At 57.4% G+C, this 14,523-nt stretch overlaps 5 protein-coding genes across 5 annotated transcripts; 1 reads left to right on the forward strand and 4 right to left on the reverse strand.

Annotated features, from left to right (window-relative positions):
* Positions 1-35: 35 nt before the first annotated feature.
* On the forward strand, positions 36-2,644 carry SLS55_007859 (uncharacterized protein; the record flags this gene model as incomplete). The annotated part of the gene is made up of 4 exons (XM_066779274.1): positions 36-656; positions 822-2,336; positions 2,401-2,478; positions 2,546-2,644. 4 exons carry the CDS (start codon positions 36-38, stop codon positions 2,642-2,644), a joined length of 2,313 nt encoding a protein of 770 aa, XP_066630078.1.
* A 566-nt stretch (positions 2,645-3,210) lies between these two features.
* SLS55_007860 (uncharacterized protein) lies at positions 3,211-4,860 on the reverse strand (the record flags this gene model as incomplete). Its single annotated transcript, XM_066779275.1, has 2 exons — positions 3,211-4,657; positions 4,853-4,860. The coding sequence occupies 2 exons, from the start codon at positions 4,858-4,860 to the stop codon at positions 3,211-3,213; spliced, it is 1,455 nt and encodes a 484-aa protein (XP_066630079.1).
* A 1,745-nt stretch (positions 4,861-6,605) lies between these two features.
* Positions 6,606-8,949, reverse strand: SLS55_007861 (uncharacterized protein; the record flags this gene model as incomplete). The annotated part of the gene is made up of 4 exons (XM_066779276.1): positions 6,606-7,379; positions 7,438-8,258; positions 8,488-8,847; positions 8,931-8,949. 4 exons carry the CDS (start codon positions 8,947-8,949, stop codon positions 6,606-6,608), a joined length of 1,974 nt encoding a protein of 657 aa, XP_066630080.1.
* Positions 8,950-10,476: 1,527 nt separating this feature from the next.
* Positions 10,477-11,070, reverse strand: SLS55_007862 (uncharacterized protein; the record flags this gene model as incomplete). Its single annotated transcript, XM_066779277.1, has 2 exons — positions 10,477-10,824; positions 10,888-11,070. 2 exons carry the CDS (start codon positions 11,068-11,070, stop codon positions 10,477-10,479), a joined length of 531 nt encoding a protein of 176 aa, XP_066630081.1.
* A 774-nt stretch (positions 11,071-11,844) lies between these two features.
* AFG1 (ATPase) lies at positions 11,845-13,634 on the reverse strand (the record flags this gene model as incomplete). The annotated part of the gene is made up of 4 exons (XM_066779278.1): positions 11,845-12,195; positions 12,248-13,212; positions 13,264-13,347; positions 13,400-13,634. The coding sequence occupies 4 exons, from the start codon at positions 13,632-13,634 to the stop codon at positions 11,845-11,847; spliced, it is 1,635 nt and encodes a 544-aa protein (XP_066630082.1).
* Between the last annotated feature and the right edge of the window lie 889 nt (positions 13,635-14,523).

Raw genomic sequence — 14,523 nt, forward strand, 5'->3', positions numbered from 1 at the left:
TCGAGCACCGCGGTTTATCAGATCATCTGCCCCCAATGTCTGATGCTGCGGCCCAGAACACGCCCAATTCCAGCCGGCGCTCAAACTCCCCGGACGAGACAACCACCGAAGTCCGCAAGCGGCGCCGGATAGCCCTCTCTTGCTACGACTGCCGCCGTCGCAAGCTGCGGTGTGATCGCGAATATCCCGCTTGTGGACGCTGCCGCAAAGGCGGCCATGCAGACACCTGCTCCTACGACTCCCGCGCAGAGCCGCCTGCAGGTGCTCGCAATGGCCACCACCCAGTCGCTGAGAGCGACGAGGACCGGGCCGCCATCTTAAGTCCGACCAGCTCCAACACCGTCCCTAGGGCCCCGGCCGCACCCGACGCCGCTCAGCACGGGTCCCGGGAGAGCTCGGATCTGCTCTCTGTCCAACGCAAGAAGATCTCCGAGCTTGAGAGTCGCCTCGCCCAGCTCGAAGGTAAGGCCAATGAATCATACGGCAGCGGCCAGGCAATCCAACATGCTGGCGACGAGCTTTTGTGGCCTAATCCCACCTCCTCCAACCGCCGCGGTGCCAATGCCGAGGAGAGCGAGACGATGCTTCTCCGAGGCAAGGCGTTCAAGACGGCGTATTTCGGCAGAAGTAACATTACCAGCGTCGTCATCACACATGTAAGTACCACGAGCTTCATGCCCTGCCCTACAGCCACACAGCGCCTCCGCTTCCGTCACGATGTTCCCCACAGCATGGGATCCGCCAACTATGACCGAGCTGTCATTTCCAGAAGTACCTAACTTCGTGATATCGATCCACCTTTCCTCTTCTAACTTCTGTAGTTTCCAGGTCTACGTTCATTCATGCAGGCCACATTCAAGCAGTATCCCGCCTTGATGCAGACTCGACCAGAGATAAAGGCGATTCGCGAACGTTGGAAGAAGCACAAGCTGCTATCAAGCCCGACTGTGGACATAGAAGCACTCCTCCCACCCAAAGACAACGTCGATCACCTAGTGCGGCACTACTTTGATACCCTTGAGACTACCCACAGGATACTCCATGCGCCCAACTTCTGGGATGAGTACGCACGCTTTTGGTCCGACCCGTCCAGGCGTCGGCCAGAATTCACGGTGACGGTGCTTGCAGTCCTGTCGACCGTCATCACTGCAACATTCGATCCTCCCACTATCTATCGTGCAGACCGGCCTGTCCAGGTCGAGACAGCCATGGAATGGGTGGAAGCTATCGATCGCTGGTTGTCGCTGCAGAGCCGAAAACATGCCGACCTCAGCCACTACCAAATCCGATGTCTCCTGATGCAGACCAAATGTGTCAATTCGATAAAATGGAAGGAGATCTGGGGCCATTCCAGAGACTTGATTACCTTCGGGCTGTCTACAGGCTTGCATCGTGACCCCAACTGGCTGATCAAAGAGACGACCATCTTCGACCAGGAAATGAGACGCCGCCTTTGGTGGACGATGCTCGAAATGGAACTACAATGCTCCATCTACCGGGGCATGCCGTCGTCATCGCATGGCCTTTTCACCGACACTTCGCCGCCACTGAATGTAAACGATGAAGACATTGATAATACAGCCCGCAAGGCGCCTCCAACCCCTTGGCCCGTTCAAGAGTTCACGGCAACGTCCTACCTCTACGTTTCAGCGAAGAGCATGCCGCTAAGAGTGGAGATCAACTCGGCACTGAACAATGCAGCCACGCCGCTCAATTATGAAGACACAATGGCATACGCGGCGAAGGTGGTCGCAGAGCTGGAGAAAATACCTTCGTGGAGTGGCCGAGAAGATGCGAAGATCACACGCATGCTTCTCGACATTCAACTTCGACAATTCCTTGTCCTGCTCCACGAGCCCTTCGCCCGGAAGGCAGGGAGCGATTCTCGTTATACATACTCACGCACAGCATGTTTCGACGCGGCAGCCTCTGTCATAGAACAACATTTCAAGATCATGTCGATGGGCAATAAGACAGTGTTGTTGCCTCTTTGGAACGATACCGCCCGCGCGGCGATTTCAATCATCCACACCGCTTTCATGTCGAGCTTGTCGCAAGACTACCGATTCTTCCAAAACCACAAGGTTGCCATAGCGGAGTTAATCGAAAAATCTCTTGTCCTAATTGAGCAAAAGGCTAGCCGTACTGGCGCAGGCTTCGGCCACATGGGCCACATCTCGGCAGCTTACGACTTACTCATCACCAAAGTGCAGCCCGACGAGAAGGAGAAAGTGCTCAAGCACAACGTGGAGAGAGTTCTGAGGCTACACAAGATGATGATGACCAACCAGGAACGATTCCCTGACATGCCACAAGAAGCGGCACAGACTAACAATGTGAGTTGATTTCCATTAGTACCCACCTTTTCGATAAACTCGCTGACTCTACTGCTTTGTTCAGCAATCTCTAGGTCCTGTCGGATACACCACCGCTCCCGGAATCCCTGGCGTGCAGCTTCCATATGGCATCCAGATTCCTGTAAGTTACGCCTCTTCTCGGTTCTTTCGGCGCTATGACTGATTACTCTGATTTGCCCGCCCTTCAGCAGCCTGGGTCCGAACAACAACCACCCATCATCAGCTTTCCTGAAATCCAAGGCTGGGACCTCAACGAGTTGTGGGGGTTTGGTCCCACCGATTTGTGAAGCGGTACTTACCATCTCCCATCTTGGCCGGTCATCAAAAACGCTATCTACACAACACCAACGGCATCACCCCTCCTTTTGCATTTTGGCAAAATAAACGAAGCAACGGATACCCCGGAGAACGGCTTAAGGTGTTTTGCATATTTGCTCGACCGCCTCGTATCTATCTACCCTACTTACAGAGACACATACGCCTGTTCGGGTCAGCAATCGGCTTTGCTATGAGTGTGGAAGTTGGGAATTCATGGTTCTGAAAGACTGCATCTTCTATTACGCGGCGTTCTGAAAGCATATACTTGACTTCTTGTTTTTATCTTTCAGCAAAAAGAGGAATGATCATGGTCTTTTGGCGAAGCTTTTTACGGGTTAAATTCAAGGTTCATACACTGCTAGCCGCAGGTAAATATTCATTTCCTGTACAACCAGTATCTCTTTTCCACGCTCCTCTTTCATGTATGTATGTATTCATGTATGTACTAACTCCAAAGGGATATTCTGACTCTCGGTCCGAAAATCAAGCGTCGTCGGCTCTTTCTCAATCTTTCTCATCAAAAAGAAACGTCCATTCAAGCCCCCGGCACCGGCACCGTCCCCTTCTTCCGCCTGACCTCGATGCGCGCGTCCACGGCGGGGACGATGTTCATGCCGATCCACCGCGTCTTGGGCCGCTCGGCCAGCGGCTTGACGTCGTAGTTGAGAAAAAGGTACGCCAGCAGCATCTTGAGCTCGTGCGCGACGAAGAAGCGGCCGGGGCACGCGTGCCGGCCGTGGCCCCAGGGGAAGTGCGTGTCGCCCGTCGTCACCATGCCCTTTTGCTTCAGCCGCAGGCCCTCCTCGCGGTCATCCGCACTCCGCTGCTCCCCGCCCGTCGTACCTCGCCGCGCCTCCTCCCACGCCTCGCGCTCGCGCGAGTGGCGGAATGCGTCGAAGCTGTCGGGCCGCTCGAACAGGTCGGCGTCGTGCAGGGCGCCCCACAGCGGCAGGCTCAGCTTGGCGCCGGGCGGCGCGTGCCAGCCCTCGGCGGCGTTGGTGAGGCCGCCGGGCGCGACGACCTTGCGGCCGACGAGCGTCTGGGCGAAGGCCGAGACGCGCATGCTCTCGCGGATGGCCGAGTCGGCGCGCAGCAGGCGGGCGAGGCCGTCCTTTGTCCAGGCGCCGCCCTCGTCGGCGTACACGCGCGCGGCCTCGTCGCGGATGCCGTCGACGAAGCCGGCGGCGGGGTCGGCGGCGAGCAGGTCGAGCAGGACGGCGTGCGCCGTCATGACGGTCGTGTGGATGCTGGCGAAGTTGAGCGGGAGGACGCGCTGCGTGATGCGAGTGGGGTCCAGCTCGTCGGCGCGGCCCTCGCGGCGCGCGAGGCGGATGTGCCAGCTGAGGTAGTCGTTGGGCTCCTTCCAGTCCTCGTAGCCGGGGGCGCCGGCGTCCTTGGCCGCCATGTCGGCGAGGCGGCGGCGCACGAGCGGCAGCGTGTGGCGCGCGGTGCGCTTCCAGTGCAGCCAGTTGGGCAGGCCGAGCAGGGGCCCGACGAGCGGCTTGAGCGCGGCGGGGATGAAGGTGAACATCAGCATGTTGCGGACGACGTCGTTGGTGAAGCCGACCATGCCGGCCAGGTACGACGGCGTGCGGCAGAGCTCGGGGCCGACGAGCATGCGGTTGGTGACCTGCGGCACCAGCTCCAGCAGCGCGTCCCACACGTTGACGCTCTTCCACTCGTCCGTGTCGAGGCCGAAGGCGGCATCGGTGGCGTTGCGGACCTCGGCGTCGACGGCGGGGATCAGCGTGGCCAAGTTGCGGGCGAGAGAGCGATGGATGACGTGCTCGTGGTAGGGGTCGGCAAGCAGGGCGGGCGTGAGGAAGGAATAGTCGCCGTGCAGTGCATCATAGTGCGCGGCCGAGGTGGAGAGCACGGCGTCGGGCTGCTCGAGCAGCCAGGCCATTTGGCTGCGTGGGAGCACAAGCTCGGGCGGGGCGCCGGGCGTTTGGCTGGGGAGAATGAAGGTGCGGTCGGATTTGCTGTACTGTTTTGTGTGTCAGTACATGCATACTCTGTGTGTTATGACTTCTTGTGCTCCCGTCCTCTTTCTTGTCTTTTCTGTACCAAATTTCTCCTTCAAGATGCCTTTTTTCTTCCTTGCTCCCCTTCTCTTTCATGCTCACCCCTCTCACTACCCGTAGAATTTGAAGATGGTGAAATCTCACTGAACGTACCTTCTCATACCCCTCCTTCACCCACGTCCTCATATGCACTACACCCATCACCATCGCCCGCACGCCCGCCATCCAACCTCCTCCCGCGCCATCCTTCTCCCCTTCCCTTTTCACGCCTCCTACCCACGGCACGCCGCGCGGATACAAGGGCTTGCGCACGACGGCGGTGGCGAGGGTTGAGATGACGACGTACAGCGCCAGCGCCGCGGCGACGTTGCCGAGAGTGATGTGCGAGACCAGACTGCCGTTTGTCGTCATGGCAGTGGCGTGCTGCTGTTGCGAGGAGGAAGCCCCGGCGGTTGTTGCGTTTTGGTGTGATGATAATGACGCCATGGTTGTTGGATTGCGTGCGGAGAAGGTGCCGCCCGCGCAAGGTGGTTCTTTGTTTTTTTTATTCTCCCTGGAGGACGTCCTTGGGCTTCGGGAGGAGTGGAGGAGCAATGAGGGCAAAGTCGAGCCGTGTGCAGGATTGCGCGGATATGTACGGGGTTTTGGGTGCAGAGGTGGTACTTAAGGGCGGCGGAAAGCCGGGATAATAAATGACGCGTTCGGAATGGTCGGGCGAGTTTTTGAGGCGAGGTGAGATTATAAGCTTATTTGCTGGCGTGGGCGGTGCGCGCGAGCGAGACAGAGCTCGAGTCGATGACGGCCGTGAATCGTTGGGGCGTACAGCGAGTCAGTCTTATGCAGAAGGCACGAACGTGGCTGGTTGCAAGAGCGCGCGAACGATGCCGAAGCAGGAAGGCCACAGTAGAAAGGGAGCAGAATCAACACTCGGCAGCGTCGACGGAGGATGGGAGATATATATCGACGACACTCGGTGGGTGTGGGGTCGCGGCGTAGGGCGACACCAAAACCCCGGCGCATGCTGATCCTTCGGGAGCGCGAGTTGCCGGGGATGACGATCCTTCAAAGATTGACTACAGACCAAAGCTTCAGCACCCCACACGCCTGGCCTTTCGCTACTTGTGCTGTCGCAGCAGCGATTTGGTTTTGCCGTCGCCCTGTTGGTCGGTTATCCCTGTTTGATCGGCGCTACCACTCGACTGTTTCAGGCAGGTGTGAGAAGCGTGGAAATCGCGACGTCCAGATGGCACTCGACATGGCCTGGCCGAAGGGAGAGGGATCCTTGCCCCCCTAGGTTCCACCCAATCCGGCAGGAGTGCGGACCGCAGACAAACGCAGCTCTTCACCGCTTTGGCTTCTCGAAGTAACGGCCAATCACGCGCCACGTCGTTAGCCACAGTTTAGCGGCCACGAAAGCGAGACCGAGCGACCCAATCCGCCGGAGACGCTTCTTCCGGGCGATCTCAACGCCCTGATATCGAGCCACACTCAGATGCGCAGCAAAGGCAATTGGCCCGCACTCAGAAATGAGACCGATCAGAAAGTTTACGAATGGCTGCCACTTTCCCTCTCCCAGTCCCTTGCGTTACCTACATTTATTCCCGCCAATCGCCGGCCCCCATGACGCCATACCGGGCATCCTGGTCGAGCTGTCGATCGGTTAAGCTCTTCCAGAAATATTCGGAACATCCGAAGTGTCGCACAGAGCCACCAAATCCATGTCTTATCGTCGTTATATTATTATTTCGCACGATTCGTTGCCAAAACTCGTGATGCCGTTGTCAACCATTAGCGAGCCATGGCCATTTTGTTGCTTCAGACCATTCGCATCCCTTATTATATATGGCACCGTGAACTATCCAAGACCCCTTTTTGTTGCTTCGTATCCTCTTGCTGTTCCGTGTGTTCAGTTGCCAAACTTCATAGTCTTCTTCACCCTGTCCTTCAGGTGCCCCGGCATCTTGTAGTTGATCGGACTCTCGCTCCCAACGAACACGAGCGAATCGTACATGCAGCAACCCGCGATGCTTCCGCAAACCGTCGCGCCCCACGGGCCCCACAGCCACCAACACCCGCGCTCGGTGAACATGTCGGTGTTGTAGCCCACCATCAAGCACACGAGACGGGGGCCAAAGTCGCTGGCCGGGTTGAGCGCGACGCCCGTGTTGTATCCCAGCGTCATCTTCTGCGCTGTCACCAACAGACCCATGACGAACGCATGCAGCCCCGCCCCGGGTGGGTTGTTCTGGTCGTCGCCGAGCGACAGGACGCTCATCATCATGACCGAGGCCGCGATGAACTGCGTGAAGAAGGCCGTCGTCGGGCTGACCCACGTCTGCGGCTTGCTGTAAAATGACGTGGCTGTGTCCACCAACCCCGGGTCGACGTAGCGGATCGTGTCGTGGAAGACGCCGAACGCGAGCGCGGCGGCGCAGATGCACGCGAGCAGCTGGCAGCCCCAGTAGATGAGCATCTGCTTGCGTGGAAAACCGCGGAAGAGCCACAGCGAGAGCGAGATGGCCGGGTTCATGTGCGCGCCCGACACGCCGCCGCCCAGGTAGATGCCGAACATGAAGGCGATGCCCCACGCCCAGCAGCTGGTCTCGTAGTTGCCGTACTCGCCATCCGCAAGGTTGACCTGTAGCGTCGCGCACATACCGAGGAAGATGGAAACCAATGTCTGCAAGGGGGTCAGAATTCGAAGTGGGCCCGGGGTGGTGCTATAGCATATGACTTACACAAAGAAACTCGGCAAGTGGTTCGGGGTGTTTGGCACGTATCCTAGCCCACGTATTGCGCAGCTCGTTTGGATTCTGTTCGCCAGTCTCTGCCTCCTTGTTGTGCTCATATTGTCCAATAGGCTCGGAGTCGATGGCCCATTCGGTATTGTCGGGCTCTTGCTCATATCGTCTGCGAGCCTTTGCGTTGCCGCCGCGGCCGACATGGTTGTCTTCTTCTCCAGCATCGTAGTTTTCTCCGATTCTGTCGAGGCTGGCAAAAGGGTTCACATTTCCTTGAGACAACCACTCGCCACTCTCTGGAGTAGGTCCCTCTGCGGCAGCTTGGTCTTCATCGGACACCTTTTCGTTGCAGTTTTCGCGCGCCTGCGTCTCTTCCGGACTCTCGACGGTAGCCGTGCGTTGCGGTCTTTGCCTGGATGTATGGTTCTGCTTGCGACTTCGCTGGTGTGGCAGGTTCTTGGCCAGACTGTGGCTAGGCTTGCTCCTCGACAAAGATTGAGAGACTTTCTCTGAGTTCTGCGGGTTTGCTTGACCCATCTCCGGGTCCTGCTTCGGGAGAGCTTCTTTGTCTGATTTCTTGCCGGGGCCGCGGACAGTATGAGGGAGCGGGCCACCAAGACCGAAGACAGGGCGCTTCGGTGGTTGCCCGTACCAAGGGTTCAGCTGGTAGTACTCATCGTCGATGGGAGGTTGAAACTTCGCATGAGGAGGCATATGAAAAGGCTCCTCGGGTCGAGCTGATGCGTCGTGCATTTCTGACCACTTTGAGTCGGTAGTCCTCTGACTGCCGTCACGGCGGAGGTTGTGCTGTTGTTCTTCTGAATCTTTACGTTAGCGGTAACTGAAATATAGTTGACTAAGACATGACAGTGCAGCTTCGAGTAGCTAGAAAGAAGTGCTGACAATGGTAGGTAATAAGGCAGGAGAAGATATAAAGAATTGAGACCACGGCTATTCCCCGGACGAGACTTGCCAAGTTTACCACACTCTACGGCGGTCCCATCCTCTTCGATAGACAATAGCCACCTCTGAAGGATGTTCACTTACCATTACAACCTCTCGACTTCGACAGGGCGACATGTGGCAGTTCTTGCGGCGTTATGTCCCCCACAACATCATGTACAGCCTGCTGTGACCGAAGAAGCTGTTGAATTTGCTTCTCACTCTTCTCCATCAGAGCCAGAAGCTCGTGGATCTTCTCATCCGTGGCTTGTACCGATGGGTCACGTTTGGTGTGGGTAGCGGCCCCGCTGGCCTGGTTCCGTTGCCCAGGGGACAGTAGATGCTGGTCGTCTCGCTCCGAAGCATTTTCGTCATCACTCAGGTTCCTTTGGAAGCCAGAGAGATCGCTGGTTGAAGGCCCTTGAGACGGGCTGCTCTGGTCAACCCAAAGGCCTCGTTGATCGCCTGCGAAAAGTAAGTATACATGGAGAGTTGGAAGTACGGCCACAAGTGCGAATCCGTACTTGCAAAGTGTAAAGGGGCGGCACCATCCGGTGAAAAGGGCATGTTGGCAGGAAACAGGATCGATCTGATGTGTGGAGAAACAATGCCTTCACGAGTAATTAAGGGAAATGGGGGCAAGGCAACCAACCCTGATGTCAGTCGCCTGAAGATATGAATAGCAAGGGATTATCATGATTGTCTAGAAACATGGAAATCGATTGAGGTAGGGATAAGCTCCGCGGTGCGCCACGCTTGGAAGTGACGCCGCGGGAAGAAGCGAGAAAAGTCAAGGCCTTGGAGGAACGGCTTCTAGTTCTGCACGGAACCAAGGCTCGAGTGGAATGCCGAGAAAGCTTGTGGGGCTGGTGACCTTGCTTGGCGGGTTTACGCGCCAGCAGCTGGGTGATGAGCCAAGCACTGTGAGCAGATCGACGATGTGGGCGATGGCAATCTTCGCACGGTGGCGGATTGCGAATCGAGACTGGTGAAGACCTTCGAACTCTGCCAGTTGGCTCAGGGGCGACGTGACTGTTTGTCATTTTGATTCGTCTAGTGGTCGTTCCAACGGTGTGGGCGGCAGTAGGCGATGAGCCAACGGTCCCTGAAGGCGGCGGCCGAAACAAGGGCCAGACGTCATTAGTGGATCGGATGGCACAGCATCCGGGCCACGCGCAACGGGGCTGAGGGCAAAGATCGCGATGCAGATGATGGCAAAATGATAGCAGCCATGGCAAAGTCCACATTGGCATCAGCCGTCGACGCGAAGCATGCCGAATCCGGGGCTCCGCTGCCGACGAAGAGCGTCGATCGCATCGCTTTCAAGTGAATCCTCCGTGATCGTCGTGGCTCTGTCGGATTCGCCGCGATGCAGGTGGTCGCTGGGAACCAGCACGCATGCTGATCAATACCTGCGAGGATGGGCGCAGGTGCCAATTGCCATGTGTACGCTCCTTTCCCAGAAGGCTGTTGTCGACAGCTCGCCTGGCGGTGTAGAAGTGGTGGTGTTTCGTGTGAGGCTGAGGTGGTCAAAGTTGGTGTCTCAGCGCGATGAAATCATGCTCCGACAGATCTGTGCGATCCGCCTTCGGGATCGCCCCACCGGAAATGGAAGGTCCCGTCCCTGGCTCTTTCCACCGAATTCCTCATCTCACCGCCGTCGCGCCATCGCACTATTACCTCCCGAATACTTTTTCTTTCTTCCAAGGTGGATTGCGAGAGCTTGTTCAGGCTATTGTATCCTAAACTCTTTCATGTGCGTCATGGGCCGGGGAAAGAACATGATGCAGTTAGTGGATCACATAAGCAGTGGGATGCAATGTCTCTTACTAGACATGCTCTTAAAGGTATAACTTTCTGTTAACATCCTGTGACAATTCATCTTATTTATTGTCAACGTCTGTAGACATCCTCCAAACAATAACATCCGTAGAGCATTGTGCATCCCTGGTATCGTCCGCCGTTTTTCATCCGCCCTTCGGGCTTTAACCGCCCTTCGATATACCGGACCCAAGACAGAAAAGAACAGAAAAAAGGAATATCTCTCTCAAAAAGAGCAAAGATAAAGGTATCATCGCATCCCCTATTCCCCACTTAACCCTGGAACGTATCCGCAACGCTCTTGCTCGTCTGCCCCGCCGCCTCCTTGTCCTGGTCCAAGTTCTCCTGCAGCTTCTTCTGCTCCTCGGCGATCTTGTCCGTCTGGTCGTCGCCCTGCGCCTGCTTGATCTGCAGATCCATGATCTCGAGCTGCAGCTTGAGCACCTTGTTCTTGATCTTGCCCACCTGCAGCGCCTTGCCTTCGTCCGAGTCCTCGCCGGCGGCCTCGATCTGCTCGTTGAAGCCGCCGCTGCCGGTTTCCGCGTCCTCGGCCGTCTCTCGCGCCTTGGAGATGATGTCCTGGTCCTCCTCGGACACGTTGGCCGGGTCTTGGTCGGCGATCTGTGATCGATGTTGGTTAGGAAAACATGGGCTTTGCATCTCGATGTCGGAAGGGAAGCTTACGGGGAACTTCTGGTTGACTTCTTGCAGGGCGTTGCCGCCCTGGCCGTCAGAGATCTGGAAGTCGGCGTAGCTCTGCTCCTGGAGGACGGCCCGCCTGCCCAGTCCATTGGCGGTATTCGAGACGGGAGCAGCCAAAGAAGAGGCCGCGAGGCCGAGGAAAAGGGCAACGGTGGAGAAATGCATTGTTGTGGTTTGTTGGTGTTGGTTTCGGTGGGTCGAAAGAGACAGTTGAAGGATTATCGATTAGCGAGTTCGCGCAGCGAATGACTTGAAGTAGAGAAGCAGAAGAGAGATGGCGATCAACGCTGGAGAAGTGAGAGCGAGTAAGTGATGATGGTGGCGGTGTAGTCAGTCGGCAAACGACGAGTCTTTATTATACGTCGAGCTCCTGGCGGGAGCAGTCAATCTCCACGCGCCAAAGGATCTGGTGTGCTCCGCAAATCCGACTTCGCATGCCATCCCACGGCATTGACGTTGCGGCTCTGAGGCGCTGCAAGTTGCACGTCCGTCTGGTAACCGGATTGGGACATACGCGACGGTGCCGAGACACTGTCGGCTACCTAAAAAAGAAGCTTAAGCGAGTGGGGCAGACGCGAGACCGCAAAGTTGCCAGACCGCACCCGGCGGTTGCTCCCGCTCCAAGCGATTGATTCCCGGATATGCGTTGGAGAAGCAAGCTTGATACCGAGCTTCATACCGCCAAGCCGGCTCCTGCGCGTAGGGGTGCTGTTTGAGCCGACCATTTCCACCAGTGAGCATCCCGCATCTACCCAAACCGTCAAAAATAAGGGATTGCAGAGGTCCTAAGCGATGCCGCCGAACATGTTAAACGCTATGCGTGTTGAGCTCTGCTCACAAACCCACCGAGATGCTGCTGAATCCAAAACGCCGTGCAACCGACCGAACTGGTATCTCGCGAGAGCCCATGTGCTCACGCCCAATCATGGAACTCTATGTCTACATGCTGTCCTCTCTCCATCTGCTCCGTACCTTCAACCAGCTATCCTTCTCGGCCTTGCCACCAAGCTTCTCCATTCCCAGCCCTCTTTCTACCCACTCCTGGCTGCCCATCTCTACGAGTCTACTCAAGGCACGGGCAAATGCGAACCGCTCTTCGTCTCCGGTGAAGATGGACGAGTTCTTGAGTGTGGTCATGTTCATGCCCAAATCATCCATAAGGCTCCGCATGGCGTCAGGGATGACCTCTTCTTCGCCGTCGGCTTTGTTTTCCTTCTGCGCCTCTTCGAGCTCATCGTGTGTGATGAAAAGCTCGTTGAGAGGGTTTGCGGTGGTGAGAACAAGTTTAGCCTAGCACCTTGTTAAAGACAGTGGTGGAAGAGTCGGGGAAATTAGTACGCACCCTGCTCTCATAGACCGCATCGATAAAGGTAATGAACCTCCTTGCAAGGTCGCGAGACTTGTGGCTCATGCCAGGAACATCCGTGATGATGAAAGCTTCGTAGTTCCTTACAAGCTCGAGGTAGTCGCCAGCGCCTGTTGCTCGCCCGATGAGCTCGTTGAAAGAGAACATGGCCGCCTTTCCGCTTGCCCTTGGAACCGTGAGTTCGCGACCCCAGACCTCATGTTTGGCCTCGTGCGGCGGATCGTCCTCAAAGTCGCCAAGGAAACGGAACCAGCGATCGGCGTGCGTCTTAGCCGATTCGTCGAGCGGATGGTGGTACACGCCCGACGGTGGTCGTGGAATCTTGCGGTAGTCCGTTTGCGAGTCCAGGTTGATGACGCGCAGGCGCGACTTGAGCAGTTGGATGCAAGGAATGAAGGAGTCCCGCTGGATTCCATTCTTGTACAAGTCGTCTGGGTGCCGGTTTGAGGTTGTTACAACAACGACCCCGTGCGCCATGAGCGACTCCACCAAGCGTCGGAGAATCATGGCATCGGCAACATCGGTGCACTGGAACTCATCGAAGCACAAGACCTGACTCTTTGCCGCGATATCCGCCGCCACAAACGGAACGAGATCCAAATCGTTTCCGTGCTTTAACTTCATCTTATGCAACTCTTTATGTACCTGCTGCATGAACCCGTGGAAGTGGATGCGAGTCTTGTACTTTATGTTTGTTGGCAACGTGTCGAAAAACAAGTCCATCATCATGGTCTTCCCGCTGCCGACATCGCCGTACATGTATATGCCTTTCGGCAGGTTCTCGGAAATGACTGGCTTCCATCCCTCCTCCTTGGAGCCGAAAAGAGAGCCAAGGAGGGACTTCTTGGGCGGCTGGAGGGATTCTATGGTGGGATGGACCACGGGCGGAGGTTGATATTTCGAGAGGGTGACGTGGAGGGCCTGTAGGTTGTCGATGATTCCTAGGTTCCGGGTGAGCTAGACTGCGGTTTCTAGGCTGTGGTGGCGCGTACCTCGCTGGTGCTCGTCGTCCCGCAGGCGTCCGGACTCGACGCGTGAGTTGTACTCGGCAATGGGGCCATGCTCGTAAGGTTTCGCTGCGGCAGGAAGTCAGAGCGCCGCACGCGGGGCAGAGGGGAGGGGGCGTACCGTTGCTCACAGCCTCGACGGTGGCCAGGCGCTTCATGCAACTTGTCTGAAAGGACCTGGTAGCCGGTACAGAGGAGGCGCCACTGCGCCGGGGCAGTGCCCAGCGCCCCGGTGAGCCCTGGAGGCGCAACGCTCTTACACAGCGCGTACTGGCGAACCTGCGCGCACCCGTCTGGCGGCCGCAGGCTACGCGCAGCATAACGTGGGTGCCGCGCACGGCCTTCGAGACACTCATGGTGGGCGGGAAGATGTAGGCGGCTCTTGTACTGTGAATGCGGGCCTATCTCATTGCACAGCGGAGCCGTGGGGCCTGACAGGCTGCAGAGAGGCGACTGGAGGTGAGTAGAGGCGCGACCGGGGAGCACGCATGTGAAAGGACGCTTGTTAGGAGTTTGACAGCGGGAGTTGATTTGGGAGCGGCTCCACGGCTCGGGCTATGCGCTCGGCACATGGCCACCGCCGGTCATCCGCCACCAAAGGAACCAAAGGGTCCCTCGGTCTGCGCCTCGGCCAATGACGTAGAAGCCGGCGCTATAAGATAGTGAATCTTCAACGGCACGGCTGAACCTCGAGGGTCCGCGCTTTCTTTATAGGTACCACCCACCCACACACGACCCATCCAACAGCGTCCCCGGTGCACTGGAGCTCAGCCTGGTCGACGCGACCGCCTGCAAATCACGTGGAACCAACAATCGCCGACATAAGTCCGCGACAGCCTGATAGGGCGCACGGCTCCAGCTTCTCCGCAAGTGGGCGTCGCAGGCCGCGCGGGACCTCCAGGGCCTCATCAACCCTAGTGGGCGAGGAAACATGGCCTCAGGAAGCTGAAACATCTCTGCAATGATATCGCCCGCTGCTGTTTTTGCAGCGCCGTGTGCAGCATGACGACGTGCGATGGCAGCAGCACAGCCCGCATCCGCAGAGCCGCAGCCTAGTGCGGCCTCTTGCCTGCCCTCGTCCTCGCACATGGCTGACTGAACTCGACTTCTCCTCCGACTTGTCGCTTACTCACTACCCAGCACCCTACCCTCCTCCAGCCGCGTGCCTGCGCCGCTACCCACCATCGCTGCCTTCGCCGTGCCTGGGGCCACATCGATGGCTTCGGGCTCATTCGTTCACGCCGC

The sequence above is a fragment of the Diplodia seriata genome (assembly GCF_021436955.1).
Source record: "Diplodia seriata strain FDS-637 chromosome Unknown scaffold_8, whole genome shotgun sequence".
Taxonomy (NCBI): domain Eukaryota; kingdom Fungi; phylum Ascomycota; class Dothideomycetes; order Botryosphaeriales; family Botryosphaeriaceae; genus Diplodia; species Diplodia seriata.